Source organism: Cherax quadricarinatus, chromosome 1, assembly GCF_038502225.1.
Source record: "Cherax quadricarinatus isolate ZL_2023a chromosome 1, ASM3850222v1, whole genome shotgun sequence".
Lineage (NCBI taxonomy): Eukaryota > Metazoa > Arthropoda > Malacostraca > Decapoda > Parastacidae > Cherax > Cherax quadricarinatus.
This window is the reverse complement of record NC_091292.1, coordinates 80692613-80718004: the sequence shown is the minus strand read 5'-3', so window position 1 is coordinate 80718004 and position 25392 is coordinate 80692613. Positions and strand designations below refer to the sequence as shown.

General features: G+C 42.1%; 1 protein-coding gene and 1 long non-coding RNA gene across 5 annotated transcripts in view; one reads left to right on the top strand and one right to left on the bottom strand.

Annotated features, from left to right (window-relative positions):
- LOC138852455 (uncharacterized) overlaps positions 1 to 25392 on the top strand; it is a 385253-nt gene that overhangs the window by 248372 nt on the left and 111489 nt on the right. The window lies entirely within an intron of this gene.
- The window catches only part of LOC128705244 (ATP-binding cassette sub-family G member 1-like), a 138126-nt gene that overhangs the window by 24238 nt on the left and 88496 nt on the right, over positions 1 to 25392 (bottom strand). For 2 of the 4 annotated variants that reach the window (XM_070083113.1, XM_070083120.1), the window contains exons 1-2: positions 11172 to 11791; positions 8097 to 8227 (exon numbers count right to left, since the gene is read on the bottom strand). In XM_070083113.1, coding sequence (XP_069939214.1) covers positions 8097 to 8227; positions 11172 to 11617 — 577 coding nt within the window. In that variant the 5' untranslated portion in view covers positions 11618 to 11791. Of the gene's footprint in view, positions 1 to 8096; positions 8228 to 11171; positions 11792 to 25392 lie in introns of those variants that run through there. The other 2 variants (XM_070083125.1, XM_070083133.1) reach the window with 1 other exon arrangement.

Genomic DNA, 25392 nt, shown 5'->3' with positions numbered 1-25392 from the left:
TTCATTCTAGAGGAATTTCTGCTCTGGGAGGCAGAACAAAAATACTTCAATATGATGCTAATATCAACTCTACAGCTTATTTATCTATCACAATTCATCTAATATGACAAACAATATAAATAACAGAAACCTGATATTTACTCCAGAATGAATAAAATGTATCATTATGTGACAAGTGGCGGCCATTCCCTACCTCAAGTGGCCGCCTTGTTGTGGGTCAGCGGGGGAGACCTTCCGCCATCCCCCGATACCACCATCCCAGCTTTGTGAATAACTACATGTTCAGTTCCACTTCTCTCCTACCTGGAGTATACCTGGAGAGTTCCAGGGTCAATGCCCCCATGGTCCGGTCTGTGACCAGGCCTCATGGTGGAACAGGGCCTGATCAACCAGGTTGTTACTGCTAGCCACACGCAGTCCAACTTATGACCCACAGCCCGGCTGGTCAGGTCGAGACTTTAGGCGCTTGTCCAGTGCCTGCTTGAAGACAGCCAGGGGACTATTGGTAATCCCCGTTACGTATGCTGGGAGGTAGTTGAACAGTCTTGGGCCCTCACACTTATTGTATTCTCTTATTGTGCTAGTGGCACCCCTGCTTTTCATTGGGGGGACGTTGCATCATGGGCTTGGCATCCCTGGATTTAAAGGTTCTCATTATCCATCCTGAGAGAGACAGACACAGAGAGAGACAGAGAGACAGAGACAGACAGACAGACAGACAGACAGAGACAGACAGACAGAGACAGACAGAGACAGACAGAGACAGACAGAGACAGACAGAGACAGACAGAGACAGACAGAGACAGACAGAGACAGACAGACACACAGACACACAGACACACAGACACACAGACACACAGACACACAGACACACAGACACACAGACACACAGACACACAGACACACAGACACACAGACACACAGACACAGAGACACAGAGACACAGAGACACAGAGACACACAGACACAGAGACACACAGACACAGAGACACACAGACACAGAGACACAGACACAGACACAGAGATAGAGACACAGAGATAGAGACACAGACACAGACAGACACAGACACAGACAGACACAGACACAGACAGACACAGACACACAGACACAGACACACAGACAGACACACAGACAGACACACAGATACAGACACACAGACACAGACACACAGACACAGACACACAGACACAGACACACAGACACAGACACACAGACACACAGAGACAGACAGAGACAGAGACAGACAGAGACAGAGACAGAGACAGAGACAGACAGAGACAGAGACAGACAGAGACAGACAGAGACAGACAGAGACAGACAGAGACAGACAGAGACAGACAGAGACAGACAGAGACAGACAGAGACAGAGAGACAGACAGAGACATTCACTTATCCAAGAGAAGAAATGCCAGCTGCTCTAAGCTACATCAATCACCAGCTAAGAGCTGTATCAGCTTGGGGAAATAGATGGCAAGTAACATTTGTACCTGGGAAAACGCAAATGATGATGGTCTCTAGGCACCATGATGGTAAAGCTGGTGCAGTAGTAAGTATGAATGGGAAGGTGTTGGCACCTGGAGAAGTTGTTGATATCCTTGGGGTGAAATTTGACTCCAAACCAACCATGAAGAACCATGTTGTAAATCTTGCAAACAAGGCAGCCAGGAAGCTTACAGCACTTTGCCGTATCTCGCATCTGCTTGACAGTAGGGGTTGCAAGATTCTGTATGAGGCACAAGTATGCTCACACCTTGAGTATGCTCCACTTTCTTGGTTTGCCTGCCCCCCCCCCTCTCATCTGCGACTGCTTGACAGAGTAGAGAACAGAGCAAAACATCTCATCTCTTGCCTGGATCCATCCTGGATAGATCTGTCATTTCAGCAGAGCCTTCAACATAGGAGGGATGTGGGTTGCCTTACTGTTATGTACAAGGCCAATATTGTCAACGCACCACACTTGGATCCACTTCGAGGATAGTGTGAAGCAAGCTTCTATACCACAAGACGGGCAGAAAGCAACAACTTCACTCTGGCTGCACCCTTCTCCAGAATATCACTTCATCTGAGATCATTTATCAACAGGATGACTCAAGTATGGAACACATTCGTACAGCATTATGTCAACGAGATAAAGTCATTTGATCAAATGAAAATACTGGCCCCACAGATGGCTCCAACTTCATCCTATTCCCTACTTGTATGTCTCATAAAAATGCTTTCAAATGAGCTGCTGCAGGTAACAGCTCTTAGCTTGTCAATAAAGTTAGGAATCCTTAACTTGTAAATAGCTTGTCAATAAAGCTTGGGATCTTTAACCTAACCTTGCCAAAACAAATGTGCATGAACTTTTGAACCAAGTGAGAGTAATTGTGGTAGAGGACCTAAATGCTAAAGTAGGAGAAACATTCAACCCTTTCAGGGTCCAAGGCCAAAATCTGAAGTGGTGCCCGTGTCCAAGAATTTAAAAAAAAAAAAAAAAAATTTTCTTATGAAATGGTAGAGAATCTTTTTGTGAAGGTAATAAAACAAAAAGTACGAAATTTGATGGAAAATGGACGAAATTATGCTCTCGCAAATTTTGATGTGTCAGCGATATTTACAAATCAGTGATTTTGCCGACTTTGACTCCCATTTTAGGCCAATTACAATATTCCAGTTGACCAAATTCTTAGCTATTTCACTAGTATTGCTTCTATTCTATCGATTGAGCACAAGAAATCGCCAAGTCAGCTGTTTCAACTACAAAATAAAGTGATCAGAAATTGTTAATTTGGCCAATTTAACACGAAGCTCAAAATATTCCAATTTCAAAATAGGGTCCAGAATAAACAATGTAGGTATTCCTGGCACTAAACTAACATTTCCTCTGTTCATTAGTTACGTTTTGAGGCTTTACAAATAAATTCCTTGATGACAGCAAGGAAATGAGATGACAGCAAGGAAATGAGTGAGCTACTCAAGTCCCAATATGACTCAGTTTTTAGCAAGCCGCTAACCAGACTGAGAGTCGAAGATCAAAATGAATTTTTTATGAGAGAGCCACAAAATTTGATTAACACAAGCCTATCCGATGTTATCCTGACGCCAAATGACTTCGAACAGGCGATAAATGACATGCCCATGCACTCTGCCCCAGGGCCAGACTCATGGAACTCTGTGTTCATCAAGAACTGCAAGAAGCCCCTATCACGAGCCTTTTCCATCCTATGGAGAGGGAGCATGGACACGGGGGTCGTCCCTCAGTTACTAAAAACAACAGACATAGCCCCACTCCACAAAGGGGGCAGTAAAGCAACAGCAAAGAACTACAGACCAATAGCACTAACATCCCATATCATAAAAATCTTTGAAAGGGTCCTAAGAAGCAAGATCACCACCCATCTAGAAACCCATCAGTTACACAACCCAGGGCAACATGGGTTTAGAACAGGTCGCTCCTGTCTGTCTCAACTACTGGATCACTACGACAAGGTCCTAAATGCACTAGAAGACAAAAAGAATGCAGATGTAATATATACAGACTTTGCAAAAGCCTTCGACAAGTGTGACCATGGCGTAATAGCGCACAAAATGCGCGCTAAAGGAATAACAGGAAAAGTTGGTCGATGGATCTATAATTTCCTCACTAACAGAACACAGAGAGTAGTCGTCAACAGAGTAAAGTCCGAGGCAGCTACGGTGAAAAGCTCTGTTCCACAAGGCACAGTACTAGCTCCCATCTTGTTCCTCATCCTCATATCCGACATAGACAAGGATGTCAGCCACAGCACCGTGTCTTCCTTTGCAGATGACACCCGAATCTGCATGACAGTGTCTTCCATTGCAGACACTGCAAGGCTCCAGGCGGACATCAACCAAATCTTTCAGTGGGCTGCAGAAAACAATATGAAGTTCAACGATGAGAAATTTCAATTACTCAGATATGGTAAACATGAGGAAATTAAATCTTCATCAGAGTACAAAACAAATTCTGGCCACAAAATAGAGCGAAACACCAACGTCAAAGACCTGGGAGTGATTATGTCGGAGGATCTCACCTTCAAGGACCATAACATTGTATCAATCGCATCTGCTAGAAAAATGACAGGATGGATAATGAGAACCTTCAAAACTAGGGAGGCCAAGCCCATGATGACACTCTTCAGGTCACTTGTTCTATCTAGGCTGGAATATTGCTGCACTCTAACAGCACCTTTCAAGGCAGGTGAAATTGCCGACCTAGAAAATGTACAGAGAACTTTCACGGCGCGCATAACGGAGATAAAACACCTCAATTACTGGGAGCGCTTGAGGTTTCTAAACCTGTATTCCCTGGAACGCAGGAGGGAGAGATACATGATTATATACACCTGGAAAATCCTAGAGGGACTAGTACCGAACTTGCACACGAAAATCACTCACTACGAAAGCAAAAGACTTGGCAGACGATGCACCATCCCCCCAATGAAAAGCAGGGGTGTCACTAGCACGTTAAGAGACCATACAATAAGTGTCAGGGGACCGAGACTGTTCAACTGCCTCCCAGCACACATAAGGGGGATTACCAACAGACCCCTGGCAGTCTTCAAGCTGGCACTGGACAAGCACCTAAAGGCAGTTCCTGATCAGCCGGGCTGTGGCTCGTACGTTGGTTTGCGTGCAGCCAGCAGCAACAGCCTGGTTGATCAGGCGCTGATCCACCAGGAGGCCTGGTCACAGACCGGGCCGCGGGGGCGTTGACCCCCGAAACTCTCTCCAGGTAAACTCCAGGTAAACACCAAAAAAATAGAAGATTTAATGTTATGCAATATTGTAATAATTGTATAAATATCACCACATTTGTGAATGTATATCAGACCCACCAGCTGGCGTGTATTAGACGTGTGAGAGGTCGTTTGTTTACTCTTGAACATTGGCAAAAATTTAACATTTCCGTTACTTTGAGCTCAGTTTCAAGTCATTTCCAGTGCTAAAACCAATCAAAATCATCTCTATTTCTGTAATATGTCTTCCATTCTATGAAATGAGACCAAGAAATCACAAATACAACTATAAAAAAAAATACGTAAAAGCACGGCAAAGTCGTTGTTTTAATCGAAAATCACGGTCTCGATTTTTTTTCTCTCATTTACACAGTGTGCTGCAGTTTTTGTTTTATGTGGTGCACACATACCACATAGATGTATTCTCTCATATCTAGGCCCAAATTTACCACTCACAGTTTATCAGAGTGAGCTGAGCTCATGGCGTAGATCTATGGTTTGGACCCTGAACGTAAAGCCGTAGATCTATGGGACGGACCCTGAAGGGTTAAAGAGTATGTTTAGGTAAGTTTGGGGTGCCAGGTGTAAATGATAATTGGGGCCTTTTAATTGAACTTCGTATAGAGACGAGGTTGGTTATAGGCAATACATATTTTAAGAAAAAGAGGATAAATAAGCATACAAGACATGATGTAGGGCGTAATGACAGTAGTTTGTGGAATATGCATTGGTATATAAAAGACTTTTGGGTAGACTTCAAGATGCACATGTTTATAGAGGGGCCACAGATATCACTTATCATTTGTAGCTACAGTGAGAGTAAAAGGTAGATGGGACACAAGGAAAAATAGAAGCAGCAGGTAAGAGAGGCAAAGGTTTATAAGCTAAAAGAGGAGGCAGTTAGGGTAAGATATGAACAACTATTGGAAGATAGATGGGCTAGTGAGAGTATAGGCAATAGGGTTGAAGATGTATGGGGGTAGGATTAAGAATGTTGTGTTAGAGTGTTCAGCAGAAGTTTGTGGTTACAGGAAAGTGGGTGCGGGAGGGAAGAAGAGCGATTGGTGGAATGATGATGTAGAGAGATTAGTAAGGGAGAAAAAGTTAGCATACAAGAGGTTTTTTACAAAGTAGAAGTGATGCAAGGAGGGAGGGGTATATTGAGGGGAAAAGAGGTTAAGAGAGTGGTGAAGCAATGTAAAAGGAGAGCAAATGAGAGAGTGGATGAGATGTTATCAACAAGTTTTGTTGAAAATAAGAAAAAGTTTTGGAATGAGATTAATAAGTTGAGGAAGCCTAGAGAACGAATGGATTTGACAGTTAAAAGTAAGAGAGGAGTTATTAAATGGAGAGTTAGAAATATCAGGAAGATGAAGAGAATATTTTGAGGAACTGTTAAATGTTGATGAGAGGGAAGCTGTGTTTTTGTGTATAGGACAAGGAGGAATAACATCTTGTAGGAGTGAAGGGGAGCGAGTTGAGAATGTGGGGAAAGTTCGTGAGGCAGTGGGTAGAATGAAAGGGGGTAAGGCAGCTGGGATTGATGGGATAAAGACAGAAATGTTAAAAACAGGTGAAAATATAGTTCTGGAATGGTTGGCACTTTTATTTAATAAATGTATGGAAGAGGGTAACGTACCAAGGGATTGGTAGAGAGCATGCATAGTTCCTTTGTATAAGGGCAATGGGGACAAAAAAATTATAGGGGAACAAGTCTGTTGAGTATATCTGGTAAGTGTATGGTAGAGCTATTATTGAAAGAATTAAAAGTAAGAGAAAGTAGGATAGCAGATGAACAAGGAGGCTTTAGCAGGGGCATCATAAGGGGGGCAGGGGGGCCTGCCCCCCCCCCCTTCCCCCCTTACGATAGAGCCTCTAAAGAAGGTAACACTAATGACCAAAACCATGCTGCAGCAACCCAAGAGAAAAATACTTCGTTTCTATATAGCCTATTAAAGGATTACAGAGTACAAATAGGCCTATATAGGAAAAATCATTGATTTTGATGGTGTGATAGATAATTTTGCAGGATTGAAGGTAAGGAAATGAAGTATCAGATTCATTGAGATGTTACCTTTACTCAAGGTTAAATTGGAACTAGTGTTTTTCTTTTTCAATTTTTTTTTTCATTGTTGAAGACGAATAAATGTTGGATCTGTTGCTGTACTCAAAGTGGTATTTGAGTGTGTTTCCTCAATATTACTACGATTATTTATTTTATCATTAATAAAGTTCACTTTATGGCTCTCAAACGTTCTCATTGCTAAACATTAGTCACTGGTCATGCAGCAATGATGTAAACTGGAGTTTACTACCCCTATCCCCCCCGCCCTTGGATTTCATGGGGGTGACACCAAAGATGCCACCCCGGGTGACACCAACCCTAGCGACTCCTCTGCAGCCGAAGGGTAGGGGTGTGTAGATCTACAGGGAAACATAGGTGAACAGTATTTAGATGAGGGTAGAGGTTTTTGTGGCATTTATGGCTTTAGAAAAGGCGTATGACAGGGTGGCTATGGGGGGGGGAGGGGGGCGCAATATGGCAGATGTTGTAAATGTATGGAATAGGAGGTAGGTCACTGAAAGCTGTGAAAAATTTTATGAGGAAGTGAGGCTCAGGTTAAGGTATGTAGGAGAGAGGGAGAATATTTCTCAGTAAAAGTAGGCCTTAGGGATGTGTGATGTCACCGTGGTTGTTCAATATATTTACAGATGGGGTTGTAAGAGAAGTGAATGCTCGGGTGTTGGCAAGAGGTGTGGGGTTAAAAGATAAAGAATCTAACACAAAGTGGGAGTTGTCACAATTGCTCTTTGCCGATACCACTGCTGGTTTTAATTTAATTTAACATCAGGTCTAGCTTTTTGCGAGTGGTGAGGAAGTGGGCATTCGAAGGAGTTGCAGTTCAGAGTCGTACTGTGACTAAGTTCCACTTACTTCACCCAAATTATTTGCAGGTAATAATTCAGGCAAGGCCCTGTAAGCCTCCTGCATGTGATTTGCTCACATAATAATTTTCACGATTAGCGAGGTTAGGTTGCTAGGCATATTACTGTTAACATTAAAAATATACTTATGACATTTCTCCTTGGATGGAAAGGGGGGCCGGGGAGAGAGTGATTTTTATTAAAAATAAATTCGTGTGTGTATATCTAGGTACTACAACATGCAGCATATCTATCTGGAGCCTCCGCCACCACTTGCAGTGAAAGACTATCTTTACAGCCTACCCACTACAAGAGGGTCATTACCTTTCATGTGTCCTGTACAACATTCAAGCAGACTAATCTCTTAAATATGAATTAAAATAAACTTGTGTATATATACAAACACTTTTAACACAAATTTAACATACCTCTATGCCTGCCCTCGGAGACAGAGTACGACAGATCACTGAACTCTATGTGCACAGGTGGTCTCTTGGGCAGGTGAGACATGATTACACCGGCACTCGCACCGTTCACTACCTTCTTCCTTAGGTCGTTACTACAAAGGGAAGAAAAATATATTAATTTGATAAAACTGTGACAATAATACAATTATTGTTAAAGTACTAATATCTTAACTTTTATCTCAAGTGTCATCACTTAAACTACGTAATTGTTAAAAGTTACCAAAGGAAACCACTGCAATGTCATCCTTATAAATTATGCCATTATACAAGAACATTCAAGTAGAAATTACTAATGGGGAAGCTAATTTAAATTATTTTTACTCCCACGCAAATATTTAGAACATTATTGAACAAATTTTGATGATACCCTAACCAGGTTATGTTAAAAAAATTTGCATATTATTATATTTATGGAAAAGTGCTAAATCAACAGGGTTTAGCACTTTCGCATAAATAATTTTGTATCCATAAATATAATTTTGTATGCAGCGCTAAACTCGGCAGGTTTAACACTGCATACAAAAATAAAGCAGATTTTGAATCTAAATTTATAAGATCCTGAAGCAAGAGTCTGCATTAAAATTTATACGTAGTATTTCCTTCACGGAACTTGGCTGGGAAAACAATTTTTTTTATAAATTGTTTCAAATACTACAACAGCGTCACAGCAAGTCTATACAGTCAAATTATTTCAGATTAAATGAACATTCACACTAAAAAACAAACTGTGCTAAATACGTTAATTAGGTCATTTTCAAAGTGCCTGGGAAATGGGAGGCATTTAGGTTTGATCCAAGGACAGAGGGGATACAAACGGCATCCCAGAAATCAATTACACTGATGAGGACGAAAATAAATAAATGCAATATCAAAGCCATTAGTTACCTGTTCCTCAAACAAGATAAAACCGAACTAGTTACCAGACCCCGATGAGCTGTTTTTATGGAAACTTCAACACATCACTACAAACAGGTATCGTACCAAATAAATGGCAAATGTGAAACCCATTTACAAAGAAGATATGCCCTTTGCTTCAAATTATAGACAAATTAGCCTAACCTCAACTGTTGGAAAGTTATTGGAATCAGTAATTGCTAAGGTAATTCAAAGCCACATTAAAAGTTTGATCAACAGATCTCTGCACGGTGTTACAAAGTTTGATCAACAGATCTCTGCACGGTGTTACAAAGTTTGATCAACAGATCTCTGCACGGTGTTACATTATTATTATAATCAAGGGGGAAGCGCTAAACCTGGAGGATTATACAGCGCCTGTGGGGGGGGATGTGGAAGGCATTCAGGCTTAATTCGGGGAACTGGAGCACAGATCCAATTCCCTAAATCAAGAGCCCCTCACCAACATCAAGGAACCTTCCTTGAGGGGCACGGTGTTACAAAGTTTGATCAACAGATCTCTGCACGGTGTTACAAAGGGGACGTTCTTGCTTACGAATTTATTAAACTTTTTTTTTCCACCAAGGTATTTGAGGCGGTAGAACAGGATAAAGAATACGATACTGTGTATATGGACTTCAGTAAGGCGTTGATAGAGTTCCAGAGAGGCGACTGTTGAAGTAGTGGTACATGGAACAGGAGACATGGCTGACTGATAAGCAATAGTTTGCATTAATGATGAATAATTGGAAAGGGAACATCTTAGGAGTCGTGTGCCACAGGGGGTCTATGTTGGGACCCTTATTTATAATCTACAAACGACATTGATGGAGTATAAACAACTGTATACGTAAGTTGCCGATGACACTAAAACAGACCACTAGATAACCTGGATAGGTTGATATGGTCGGAATGTGGCAGTAATAGTTTAATGTAGACAAGGCTAAGATTCTAATCCAAGGAAAAGGAAATTATAACATTTATAGGGTAAATAATATAGACCTTAGTCACAGTGAATGCGAGAAAGATCCAAGTTCTGGTTAGCAGAAATTTAAAAGTGAACACAACAGTGAATAAGTGTTTACAATAAAGATAATAAAATTCTTAGTTTTACATTATGCTGCTCAGTTCTGGTCTCCATATTACAGGATGGGCATAATTGCACTCGAAAATACACAGAGAAGGATGTATTAGAAACCTTTCCTACGACAATAAGCTGAGGGTGCTGAACTTGCATTCTTTGGAAAAGCTTAATGTTGGTGAGGGGCTCTTGATTTAGGGAATTGGATCTGTGCTCTAGTTCCCCGAATTAAGCCTGAATGCCTTCCACATCCCCCCTAGGCGCTGTATAATCCTACGGGTTTAGCGCTTCCCCCTTGATTATAATAATAATAATGGAAAAGCTTAGAATCAGAGGATATAAGAGTGTACAAATGGAAAATGAGAATTAAGAGGATATAAATACCGCGTTGAAAATATCTAATGAAGACAGGACTCGCAGCAATGGATTCAAGTTAGAGAAATTTAGATTTAGAAAGGATATTGGGAAGTACTGGTTTGGCAACAGATTTGTAGAGGGGATTATCATAGGGGAGCGCTAAACCCATAGGTATTATACAGCGCCTGTTGAGGGGGGGGGGATGGAAAGCATTCAGGATTAATCCAGGGAATTGGAGCACAGATCCAATTCCCTAGATCAAGAGCTCCTCGCCAGCATCAAGGAACCTCCACTGAGGAGCAGACGAGTGGAACTCACAGGTAGCGTCACTGAGGAGAGAACTTTGGGAAGCTTTAAATATAGGTTAGACAGGTATACGAGTGGGTGTGGGCGGGTGCGAATTTAATATGCCTAGCAAGAGTCGCAGCTTGCTACAGTGACTTCCTTTTGTTCACCAGCCTCTCACCAACAAACTACTACAGCACAAAAACAATAGTGAACAGTCTTCAATCTTCTGAGCTTTAAAGCGACCATTTTAAAATTTCGCTTATGCTCAATTAGCTAAAATTGGTACAAGCTAGCTTTGGGCTGAGTCTTTTAGTAGATTCGCCGGTATAACTGCCCGGCCCGGGTCTTTTCCAAGGAACCTATTTTGAAGGGAAAAATACTATAAATATACGAATAGAAACCTTAAAAATACTAACCCCACCTCGTCAGGACACCGGAAGTCTAATCCTGCCTCTTTTATAGTACACACAAGATCTGCCGCGTCTGTAGCAGGATCTATGTGGACATACTCTTTAACAGGACACTTGCACTCTAGTCCCACCTCTATTACAGGACATTCTAAGTCTTGTCTCGCCTTTGTAACAGGGTATTCAAGTGCTAGTATTTGCTCTGTACTAGGACATTTCAGTTCTCGTAACTCTGTAGTGGGAGATTTGAGTTCTACTAGCCCTGTTCCATTACACTTAAACTCTTGCAGCTGTGCAACAGGATATCTAACTTCCAGGCTCTCGTTAACAGCACAATCAAGGCCTTGTTGCTGGTTATCAAGGCACTTAACATCAAGTTCATCTTTAACAGAACATTCAACTTCTTGTCCTGCCTCTGTGCCAGGACACTGGTCGCAGTTTTCCATTTTCCTCATCCTCAACCGAACAAGCAAAGGTCTGCTTAGTCACAGATAAAACAGTGTCCTTTTAAACAGCAAACAAAGATTCCCGACACGACCTTCACCCACTGGAGGTAGTGAGCAACTGACTGTCCGAGACGGCGCTAAAACCAATACTGCGTTACCACAAAACGAACCACTTCCAAACCTTCGGGTCATTTCTTCCCCTGAGAAAGAAACGAGCCACTCTGAATCCTTTGTAGCTCACAAGACATTTAAAATGATTCTTTATAATTAATGATGATTCATTATCAGCTCATGATGCTTTGTAACAAGATATATTTCTCACAACTTACAAAGCATAATTCACATTACATAACAGTGGACATTTTGATAAGTTGCATTTCTTTTAGTCTCTCCTCTTAACTCGGCTCTCTCAGCTCCACGAGCAATCTCGTTGTGAACCTCTGGACTTGCTCTAGTTTCTATATATTCCAGATCAGATGTGGGCTATATACAGGCTTGTGCTGCATACTCTGTAATGTAGATCACAGGTGCGTAAAAAATACTTTATCTCTCGTAATAATTAAAAACACTGGTCAAATTACAAAAATAAACACGATATCTGGAACTCCTCACTATGTGACAAGAATCTGTCTTAAACCCCACCCAGAGTGGGCAAGCCACGTAATCTTACTTTGCATTTTCTTCCTGTGTGTACCCACAGCCACTTTTACTACTCTGTCCTACCCCAATCCATCACCTCCCCATTCTTGCCATCAATCTTATGCCCCCCCCCAAAAAAAATGGCTCCTTATTAAGGGTATACGAATCTGAATATTTATCACTATTGATAATTTACAGCACGAGCAACAAACTAGACATTTATGAAAAATTCCAAAGTTATTTTGTAGAAAAAATAACTAGGCCATTTTTTGGAAAAAATACGATACTGTCTTCCTTGAAATCGTTAATCTCTAATGTTTGAGGAAGTCCTTGTAGAGATATATTTATAGGACAATACCCTTCAAGGATGAGTGGGGTTGGGGACGGGGACAGGGATAGGGACAGGGACGGGGACGGGGACGGGGACGGGGACGGGGACGGGGACGGGGATGGGGGGTCCTTGATGCCGGTAAACGGCTTTTGATCTAAGAAATTGTAGCTAACCCTTCCCCTCCCTCATTTTTTTTATTTGCGTCAAGCCTCAATACCTCACATTTCCCAGGAGCTGTATGACCTTTTATTTTATTTTATTTTTATTTAGTAATTTAAGCATACATACAGAGGTACAAAAAATACAGGTAAGAGCAGCATGCCAAAGCCACTTATATGCATAGCATCACGGGCTGGCTTAAAATTAACTTAAGATTAACTTAAGATTAGATTGAAGATTTTGTGTTACTCCGTGAATATTATATGTACGACATTAGATAATACTTTGTTCAACTAATAAAACCTTACTGAATATATAACGTCGTGATACTCTAGTTATATATATATATATATATATATATATATATATATATATATATATATATATATATATATATATATATATATATATATATATAATATAAACTCCCTTAAATAGTACAAACAGAATGTTTTATTGCTAAAGGTTGTAGACTTTCTGAAGGACGAAAAGAAACACTGGCCAGTGAAAGGGAAAACACTGAGCTCAAACTTAAAGCATCGTACTGGGTGCAGGAGAGACAGCTGAAACCCTTTTTCTCATAGCAAAACCCAGAGCAAAAACTATATGTGGTATCAGGACCTTGGTTAAAGGAGAAGGAACGTATACTGACGACAACACAGAGATGAGTTAAATACTGATGTCACAATATGACTCTGTGTTCAATGAGCCATTAATCAGTCCAAATACTGACAATCCAAATGAGTTTCTCTTGGTTAAAACTCAAAACTCTGTCAACATCTCCATAATTTCTGACGCAACCCTAATCTCGCTCAACGAAAAAGCTATCAATTGCAAGCCCCTGCACTCTGCCCACACTCTTTCTCATGGAATTCTATAATTGTCAAGAGCTAAAAGAAACCACTATCTTGTGCCTTCAATTTTCTACGGAAGAAAAAAAAAACATACCACGGGCGGGGATAGAACCCGCGATAGAACCCGTCACGAAACTCCAGGCCGACTCGCTAGCCACTGGGCCAGTTGGCTACAACAAGGTTCGTCCAACTAGATATATTTATACACCATAGGAAGGTTAGCATAGGCACCACTGTGACCACAAATGCAAGTTTTTACAGATGAATCTCCCGCCAGCGTGACCGTGACTAACTCTAACTCACGTCCCCTCAAAGCCGTCATATACCTAGTCGGACGAATCTTATTGTAGCCAGCTGGCCCAGTGGCTAGCGCGTCGGTCTGGAGTTTTATGACTCTCTGATGGCGGGTTCTATCCCCGCCCGTGGTATGGTTTGTTTGCAATCGTGTCATTACGATTTCGTGAGTTATGGCTACGAAAGAAAAGCCAGGATACAGGAATCATCCCACAGTCCTTAAAAGTCAGACACTACCCCACTCCACAAAGGTAGATACAAAACAATCACAAAACGCTATAGATTGATAACGCTGGCATACCACATTAATAAAATATTTGAGTCTTATCTAATCACATGGAATCTCAAAAGTTACACAACCCAGGGCAGCATGGATTTTCGTCAGGTCGCCCCTGCCTCTTGCAACTGCTTGACCATTACGATATGGTTTTGGATGCAGTGGGAGACAAACGAAATACAAATGTAGCGTACACAGACTTTGCAAAAGCCTTTGAAAAGTACGACCAGGTTTAATAGCTTACAAACCACGTGCAAAAGGAAAAACTGGAAAGGTGGCCATAGATTTTTTTTTTGTAACAAATGGAACCCAAAGGGTAATAGTGAGCAGAGTGAAATCACAGAGGCTACTATAGCGAAAAGCTCTGCTCTCCAAGGAACAGCACCTGTCCCGGTTCTTTTTCTCATTCTCGTATTTGACATGGACAAAGGCGTAAATCATAGCACAGTATCATCCTTTGCAGACGATATTATAAAATGAATGAGAGTGGCATCCACTGAGGACATAGCAAACCTCCGAAATGCAGTGTCGTCGCTAGGGATGGTGTCACCCGGGGCGGCATCTTTGGTGTCACCCCCATGAAATCCAAGGGCGGGGGGATGGGGGGGAGTAAACTCCAGTTACGTCACTACTGCATGACCAGTGACTAATGTTTAACAATGAGAACGTGGGCCATAAACCGAACAGGAGAATACTTCTCAACTTTATTAATGATAACATAAATAATCGTAGTAATATTGAGAAAACAAACTCAAATACCACTTTGAGTACAGGCAACAGATCCTACATTTACTTATCGTCAACAATGCAAAAAAAAAAACTTGAAAAATAAAGAAAAACACTGCAATATCAGAGAAACACTAGTTCCAATTCGTCCTTGAGTACAGGTCACATCTCAATGAATCACATCTTGCATTTCCTTGCCTTCAAACCTGCGATATTATCTCTCACATCATCAAAATCGATGCTGTCAAGTGACCCATTTTTAATGAACAACATTGCTAGGTCAGAGATTCTGGATTGAGTCATTGTGGGCCGTAAATAGTTTTTAATCAGCTTCAACTTAGAGAAACTCCTTTCACAAGAAGCCAGAGACACACATATAGTAAGGAACAACCTCAAGCAGACTGTCAGAGTTGGAAGAGATTCAATGAAATCCCATTCAACTATGAATGTTAGTGCAGCCAGTGCAGTCCAGTGCTTAATTAACTTTTTCATGATCAACATCAGCAACTTGGTATTTCAAGCATGAGCTCATTCTTGCATATTTCATTATAGAAGACTGGGAGTCTTGAAGCATCACCTCCAATTCTTCTTCAATAGCTTGCACAAGATTCTTCGTTTAAATGACCTCAAACATGGTTGCAACATTCTTAATTGCTTCTGATCGCATCTCGAGTTTATTATGAAAACGATTAATACACTCCAACATCGCCCTCTTGTTTTCATCCTACAGAGTGAGTCTGGAATCTCTTGCCTGCTCCCCTGTCATCCTTTTCTTTAACCTGATTCTTCTCTCTGTTGGAAATCCATACTTCTCACATTTCAAAAGTGACTGTTGTATTGAATTCTCCACTATGCGATGTCGCCCTTCATACAAAAATAATCACAGTGCCTCTAGCTTCATCATCACTTTATCAAGAGTTAAATCCTTAGTGTGCAAGTACTGCTGTACAAGCTGAACCTCCTGAAGTATGTCACACCAGAAATACAGATAACACAAAAATGTGAAATCACACACAGCAGAAGACCTTGTGCTGCTCCTCTTGTATCCAAATTTTCCAGTGGATTGCAAAGAGCTTCAATCGCTGACACAAATTTCTCGAACGATTCCACTACTGGTTTCACTGCACTGTAATGAGAACTCCATCTTGTTGTTAAGAACATAAGAACGAAGGAACACTGCAGCAGGCCTACTGACCCATGCGAAGCAGGTCCATGTCCCCCCCCGGATTAGCCCAATGACCCACCTAGTCAGGTCACTTCTACTTAAGGAAGGAGCAAGGCATCAGTCCTAGTAGCACAAGCTAGTCAGGCCCAACTCACACCTATCACATCTAACCTATTTTTAAAACTACACAACGTTTTAGCCTCAACAACTATACTCGGGAGCTTGTTCCACTCATCCACAACTCTATTACCAAACCAGTACTTTCCTATATCCTTCCTGAATCTGAATTTTTCCAACTTGAAACCATTGCTGCGAGTCCTGTCTTGGCTGGAAATTTTCAGCACGCTATTTACATCCCCTTTATTTATTCCTGTTTTCCATTTATACACCTCGATCATATCCCCCCTAATTCTACGCCTTTCGAGAGAGTGCACATTCAGGGCCCTCAGTATATCCTCATAGGGAAGATTTCTGATACATGGTATCAACTTTGTCATCCTCCATTGTACGTTTTCAGTGCATTTATATCCACTCTGCAATACGGTGACCAGCACTGTGCAGCATAATCTAAATGTGGCTTAACCAAGGATATATAAAGTTGAAGAACAACCTGAGGACTTCTATTATTTATACTTCTAGATATGAAGCCAAGGATTCCGTTAGCTTTATTGCGAACACTAATGCACTGTTGTCTTGGTTTTAGATTATTGCTAACCAAAACTCCTAAATCCTTTTCTCAAACAGTAGTACTAAGATCTACATTATTTAGTTTATATGTGGCATGGTTATTTTCCTGTTCAACCTTTAGAACTTTGCATTTGTCTATATTAAACTGCGTCTGCCACTTCTCCGACCATTGCATCAGTCTATTCAAATCATCCTGGAGTGCTCTAGTGTCCTCATTAGAATGAACTGGACGGCCTATTTTGGTGTCATCAGCAAATTTGCTTATGTCGCTATTTATTCCCTCATTTATGTCGTTTATGTAAATTGTGAACAACAACGGGCCCAACACTGACCCCTGAGGAACACTCCTTGTGACGTTCCCCCATTCTGATTTCTCCCCATTTATGCAAACTCTCTGCTGCCTATTTGTCACCCATGCCTCTACCCAGGAAAAATTTTCTCCTCCTGTTCCGTGTGCCTTAAGTTTCCTCAATAGCCTCTAATGTGGAACTCTATCGAAAACCTTACTTAAGTCCATATACACAATATCATATTCATTACCATGATCTACCTCCTCAAACACCTTAGTGAAAAAAGTTAGTAAATTCGTAAGACAGGAACGCCCCATTGTAAAACCGTGTTGAGATTCATTAATCAATTTATGCCTTTCAAGATGGCTACGAATTGCTTCGGCAATTATTGATTCCATAAATTTTCCCACTATGGAGGTAAGGCTTATTGGTCTATAGTTCGAAGCCAAGGACCTGTCACCTGCCTTGTAAATAGGTATTACATTTGCCATTTTCCACTTATCAGGCACTATGCCAGTTTGTAGTGATATGTTGAACAGATTAGTCAAGGTATGCTAAGCTCCTTGTTACATTCCTTTAACACCCTTGCAAACAGTTCATCAGGGCCTGGGGATTTGTTAGGTTTTAATTTCTCTATTTGTCTGAGGACCATGTCACTAGTTACAACAATCGTGCATAGTTTATTATCGTCCTGTTCTATATAATATATTATTTCAGGAATTTCACTAGAATTTTCCTGGGTAAAAACTGAGAGGAAGTAAGTACTGAAAATTTCATACATATCCTTATCACTGTTAGTGATCTGACCTGAGTTACTATTAAGTGGGCCTATTTTGTCCCTAATCTTACTTCTGTATACCTGAAAGAACCCTTTTGGGTTAATCTTCGAATCCTTTGCGACCTTAGCCTCATAATCCCTTTTTGCTTTTCTTATTACTTTTTTTTATTTCTCTCTTTAATTGAATATATTGATTTCTTAACTGCCCATCCCCTCTTTTGATACGCCTATATATGCCTCTATTTTGTTGATAATCTTTTCGAAGAGACTGCAGTATGATCCATTAATACATCCCATCGATGAGTGGAGGAGGCAAACAATGTTTACGCTGACTCAAGACTGACAAAGAATTTCACACATGATGAATTCTCGGCAAAAGAATGCGGACCACACCATAGAGGCTCTATGGTGTCACCGCTTAATGGTGTTACCCGGGACGGCCCCCACCCCCCACTGACGCCACTGCCGAAATGATATAAACAGTCTTCCACTGGGCCACCGCCAACAATATGATATTCAATGAGGGCAAGTTTCAGTTACTCTGTTACGGAAAATTTGAGGAAATAGAGTGAAACAGAGTATAAAACACGAATCACTCGACAGAGCGTATAACCAATGTGAGAGACTTAGGAATTATTATGTCAGATCTCACCTTCAAGAAGCAAATAGTCACTATCACAAGAACAAGGAAAATGATTGCTTGGATAACTAGAGCTTTAAAAACACAAGATGTCACACCAATCATGATACTCTTCAAATTACTTTTTTTCTTTCGGCTGGATTACTACTGTGCTGGAACAGACCTGTTTAATTAAGGAAGGCAAAATGGTAGATCTGAAGAAGGTGCACAGAACCCTCACTGCTCGCATAAATTCAGTCAAGCACTTAAATTCTTGGGAGCGCTTGAAGTCCCTACAGTGGTTTATCTATTACTTTTGATCATAATAATAATAATTGAAGTCTCTAGGAGCTGTACTCCCTGGAACGTAGGCGTGAACAATACATTATAATCTACATCTAGAAAATTCCAGGATTGGCCCCAAATCTGCACACACATATCATGAAAGTAAGAGACGGTGTACAATACCTCCAATGAAAAGCAGGAGTGTAATGAGTACACCGAGGAATAATTTAGTAAGTGTAATGGGACCAAGAATTTTCAGCATCTGCCTTCATACATAAAGGAGATTACCAACAGACCCCTGGCTCTCTTCAAGAGAGAAGTTGATAGGTTCCTCAAGTCAGTTCCCGATCACCCGGACTGTTGTGTATACGTTGGACTTCGTGTGGCTAGCACCACCAGCAATCTGGTTGATTAGGCCATGCACCAGAAGGCCTGGTCTGGGACCGGGCCACGGGGGCGGTGACACTTGAACACTCTCCAGGTAGATAGCAAGGCACTTTTACCAAAAATCTGATAAACAGCAAAAATCGCCTAAATCTATCCCGGAAGTATGTCTGAAAAATCAGTAAGGTGAAGCACTGAGGTAGCATCAAGGAGGGTGGAGACTCATGATGACAGGTGCTGGTGTGGGGCGCTGCTTGGCTTTGCTACTTCGAACATACAAATTATATATTTGTGTACTAATTAATTCTAACTTACCATAACAATTAAGGATAAAACAGAACATGAATATGCTTGGCACACAACGGTTCATGCCACTGTAAATTATAGGACATCTACAAGTTTTTGATTTAATAAAAAAAAATTTCATATCTGCAGTGTGCTGCAGCCTGCCCTTCCCCAACATGCTATGAAACTTACATAGTTCCATCACATATAATAGGTGTCGTATTTCAGATATAATGTTTTAGTTTGAGGTGGGTCTGAGGGAAGGAGGGGGGGGGGAAGAAGAATTAAATTTTTGTACTGCCTTAATGTTGCCAATCCTAACTACTCAGATACCTGGAGTATACCTGGAGAGGGTTTCGGATGGAGACATAATGTGATCATTACAACCAAGAATGAAATAATTTACATTGTAAAAGAAACATACACAAGAGATGCAGCTAAAAGCAATATTAAGTTAGACAGTTTGGTTTAGCTTAAGACACACAGACATGTGTAGGCTGCACAGTAAATAAAAAAAAATTACCATTAATGTTAGGCAGTGTCTCCTGGTTAGATAGCACTCTGAAGAATTTGTTTTTAGTTAAGAAATGTCATAAATATAAACGGTGACGACACAGTCATTAAACAATCAGCAACTAGGTAAGGTAAACACAGGGTAAATCTAGATATACAAAGCTTTTCTTTTCCAGACGCTCCAACACCTAGTTATTATTGACAACTTTTACATAGGAAAGTTGCTGTTGAAAGGGACGAGATTTAAATGAGGAAACATGCACAAACACAATTGCAAGGGAACATAAAGAATCAATAACACACTAGGAATCATAAGACACGTTAAGAAACACTCGAAGATGCCTGGAAGCACTAGACAATATGAAGACAAGATGTGAAGACAGAATATATAAACAAGACACATTAAGACAGAGAATACATTAAAGAGACAGGGCACGTGAGTACCCAAGTAAGACGGATGAATGTATAACGAAGACACATGAAAAAAGATAATAAGACGCATTAAAGTTGATACCAGTAGACTCTAGTCCATTTATAGCAATCTTCAGATGAATATTGACAGTTGTGAACATACTGTTCTTGTCTTCGGGTGTGTTCCTGGCCCGAAGTATGCTCACTAAGTTCCTGGTCGTGTAAGGTGTCCCTGGGGAACAAGAAGTTAAATACAGGTCTGAACCACTTAAAAAAAGTTACCTGGAGCAGAGATGATTCATGGCTCGCAGTGTCTGAACAAGATGTATGTAAAAACTATAGAATACCAAAAGATTACAAAACACAAACACAAAAGGATATTTTCTTGGGGGTCAACGCTCCTGTCGCCCGGTCCTACACCAAGCCTCCTGGTGGACCAAATCCTGATCAACCAGGCTATTACTGCTGGCCGCACGCAATCCAAGGTACAAACCACAGCTGGTCAGGAACTTATTTAAAAAACTTATCAAGTTCCCACTTGAAAACAGTGAAGAGGTTAGTTGGTAAATCCCCTTATGCACGGACGGAGAATTTTGAAGCGTCGAGCAGCTCTGACTTCCCAATAGTCTACTAGTCGTGTCTCTGCTTTTAATTTCTACTTTGCACCGACTTGCTTTCACATGGTGTGATTTCGGTGTGCAGGTTTGGGTCCAGTCCCTCCAGGCTTTTTCAGGTGTAGATTATGATATACCTTTCGTGCCTACGTTCCAAGCGTAGTAGTCAAGAGACTAAGCTTTCCCAATGGTTCAGATATTCGATTTAATGTATACTGGCAGTGAAAATTTTCAGTACGTAATCCAGGTTAGCAATCTCGCCTGCGTTGAAGGGGGCCGTTAGTATAGAGCAGTATTCCAGCCTGGAGAGAACAGGTGACGGAGTATCATCGTTCGTTCAACAGCTCGTCTTGATAATTCTAGTTATCGAGCTTATTATTTTCCTTGCTTGGTCTTTAAGCGAAACTTTCCAACAATAACTAAAGGGACAGTGATAAACCATGGATTAGCTTCGTTTTAACACCAAGAACAGCGTCACCGTTCCAGTGAAATTTTTAGCGGCCCCGACCCCTAGCCAACCTCTTGTTGCCAGGGTCCACTACTACACAACAAAGAAACCGGTGAGCAGACTTCAGGCAGGAACACGGCTAAAACAACAATATATTCACCGTTGTCAATGTTCAACTGAGAAGTATCGTATACGTACTCACGACCGTGTTCACCAACCACTGGAATGATATATTCAGATCAGAAAACACTAATAATAATAATATCTTAATTTCTACAAGTACATGTACAAGGTATATAGACCCAGCTGACATCAATGACATAATACTCTACAGAAAGCCTCTTGTTATATACAGCATTTCGGGCAAATTATCTCAATTTTGTCCCAGGGTGCAACCCACACCAGTCGACTAACGCCCAAGTACTCATTTTACCTATGGGTGAACAGGGACAGCAGGTGTCTCATGGAAACACTTCCTACGTGGGGATCGAACCGCCGCACCTGAGAGTGTGAGCCGAATGCGCTAGCGATCGAGCTACCGTAATCTGTACCACAACCACCATTATAAATAAATATACTGGGATACAGGAAGTTTTAGATCGGCAAACTTCTCGACTTGACCTTTACACATGCTCACATCACCCACACCTCTCCTATGTTCCTCACTCCGCCAATATAGTCCCACGTTTCCCAAGTATATTCCCACGTCTCCTATGCATATTCCCACGTTTACCATATAGTCTCCATACATTTAAAAAAACCTTGGCTTTATTTCTCAGTGCAGAAGCAGCCACTGTAGCTCAACCAGAGGTGTAAAAACTTTATTTAAAATATTCTCAGTCAAAATAAATAGTAAAGTTATTTAAAAGTTTTTTATTACATACTGATAAGAGTGACTTTATAAACAAAATAAATGTAAAACGAAACACTGATAATTTATGAAGACATCCAGCGCTCTAGAAACAGGAATCAGTGAACTGTCCATCCTCCCAGGGGAGGATCCAGGAGGCAGTGAATGTCCATCCTCCCAGGGGAGGATCCAGGAGGCAGTGAACTGTCCATCCTCCCAGGGGAGGATCCAGGAGGCAGTGAATGTCCATCCTCCCAGGGGAGGATCCAGGAGGCAGTGAACTGTCCATCCTCCCAGGGGAGGATCCAGGAGGCAGTGAACTGTCCATCCTCCCAGGGGAGGATCCAGGAGGCAGTGAACTGTCCATCCTCCCAGGGGAGGATCCAGGAGGCAGTGAACTGTCCATCCTCCCAGGGGAGGATCTAGGAGGCAGTGAACTGTCCATCCTCCCAGGGGAGGATCCAGGAGGCAGTGAACTGTCCATCCTCCCAGGGGAGGATCTAGGAGGCAGTGAACTGTCCATCCTCCCAGGGGAGGATCCAGGAGGCAGTGAACTGTCCATCCTCCCAGGGGAGGATCCAGGAGGCAGTGAACTGTCCATCCTCCCAGGGGAGGATCCAGGAGGCAGTGAACTGTCCATCCTCCCAGGGGAGGATCCAGGAGGCAGTGAACTGTCCATCCTCCCAGGGGAGGATCTAGGAGGCAGTGAACTGTCCATCCTCCCAGGGGAGGATCCAGGAGGCAGTAAACTGTCCATCCTCCCAGGGGAGGATCCAGGAGGCAGTGAACTGTCCATCCTCCCAGGGGAGGATCCAGGAGGCAGTGAACTGTCCATCCTCCCAGGGGAGGATCTAGGAGGCAGTGAACTGTCCATCCTCCCAGGGGAGGATCCAGGAGGCAGTGAACTGTCCATCCTCCCAGGGGAGGATCCAGGAGGCAGTGAACTGTCCATCCTCCCAGGGGAGGATCCAGGAGGCAGTGAACTGTCCATCCTCCCAGGGGAGGATCTAGGAGGCAGTAAACTGTCCATCCTCCCAGGGGAGGATCTAGGAGGCAGTAAACTGTCCATCCTCCCAGGGGAGGATCCAGGAGGCAGTGAACTGTCCATCCTCCCAGGGGAGGATCCAGGAGGCAGTGAACTGTCCATCCTCCCAGGGGAGGATCCAGGAGGCAGTGAACTGTCCACCCTCCCAGGGGAGGATCCAGGAGGCAGTGAACTGTCCATCCTCCCAGGGGAGGATCCAGGAGGCAGTGAACTGTCCATCCTCCCAGGGGAGGATCCAGGAGGCAGTGAACTGTCCATCCTCCCAGGGGAGGATCCAGGAGGCAGTGAACTGTCCATCCTCCCAGGGGAGGATCCAGGAGGCAGTGAACTGTCCATCCTCCCAGGGGAGGATCCAGGAGGCAGTGAACTGTCCATCCTCCCAGGGGAGGATCCAGGAGGCAGTGAACTGTCCATCCTCCCAGGGGAGGATCCAGGAGGCAGTGAACTGTCCATCCTCCCAGGGGAGGATCCAGGAGGCAGTAAACTGTCCATCCTCCCAGGGGAGGATCCAGGAGGCAGTGAACTGTCCATCCTCCCAGGGGAGGATCCAGGAGGCAGTAAACTGTCCATCCTCCCAGGGGAGGATCCAGGAGGCAGTGAACTGTCCATCCTCCCAGGGGAGGATCTAGGAAACGGTGAGCTGCCCATCTTTCCAGGGAAGAATCCTGTAAGTGTCCAGGATCCTTCCCTGGGAGTATCTTCTAGGGAGTATCCTAGCCTGCACTGAGGGAATAAATTCTAGCTCGTAGGAGACGCATTTATTTTAATTCATATGTTTTAAATGTCAAGAAATATTTTTTTAGTAGCATTATCAATTTAATGACTGACAATAATCAATGCAAATCAAAAGGCTTTTACATTTATATGAAAACGCCTTTCAGAGTGGCCCTGGGGGATGACCCTGGCCTTTTCCCTGTCCCCCCCCCCCAACCCCTGGATCCACGCTTACATCATAATAATCGAAGTCAGTATTTTAGTGTATCTTAGTGATTATGACAGTTTTAACGTGCGGTTTATTGGTTCCGGTTTTCAGTTATCACTGGTTGTCGGTACAGCCATCAGGTGTTGTCCCGGAGACACTGTCTTCACAACACACAACAACCTTGCTAACCAGACTTAAGCCTTTACACAGGGATGTACATCCGAGGTCAGGAATAACATACGAAGATACCCGACATCTCCTTTCTAGCACATATATTTTTTTCTGGTATTTTAATGAGAGCTTAGATGAGAGTATCTGGGTGACTGAAGTCTAAGATTGGGCGGGGACAGAGAACACTCACTGAGCACAGATTTGAATAGCACGTGTTGGTCTCGTAACAGGTAATTTGCGCAAGCATTCCATAGTGCTTTTCAAAATATAATTAAATACAAGAAAAAGCAGACCGGGCTGCGGAGGCGTTGACCCCGGGTAAGCTACGCCACATTAAATGAAAATTTCTAGTATACAAACACCTCTTAGAGAGAGAGAGAGAGAGAGAGAGAGAGAGAGAGAGAGAGAGAGAGAGAGAAGAATAAAACCATGAAAAGCTGGTTTTAAAACTCTTTCCTACCTGAGAATCCAATTAATTCGAGAAATTAAAAGTTCGCCACAGCGCCATTTAGGCTTCGCCACTCACTCGCTCGCTGCCTTTAAATGGAATTTTCTCACCTTTGTTAAAAAAGCATAATTGTTCTTCCTCAAAAAATAGCGAAATTATACGAAAATGAAATACGTTAACCGCTACGGTGTTGCTAAGATAAATGATGAAGAAAACAACGAGGACAAAGAAAATGAATGGAGAGACAGAAATAACAATAATAATAACATCTACAGTCAGATGTTATATTATTATTGTGCTATTTTGTTATTATTGTCGTTTATGTGATGTGCTAAAATTTGTAGGTCACTAGGCACAGGGTGTGGTGGAGGCTCGATCCTCCGTCCTCTGACAGCGACACAGACAAGCTACCTATGTTACAGTATCCAGAATTATGTAATAATTACAGGAACATAAATTCACAAACTATCTTCGCTAACCGTGAAATCTTAACATTAGTCCATAACTCTTCTGTAAATTAAGAAACACTATTTTGTAAACATATCGGCTGTTTTTCCTACTAAAACAAGGTGGTCCAAAGAAGACAACA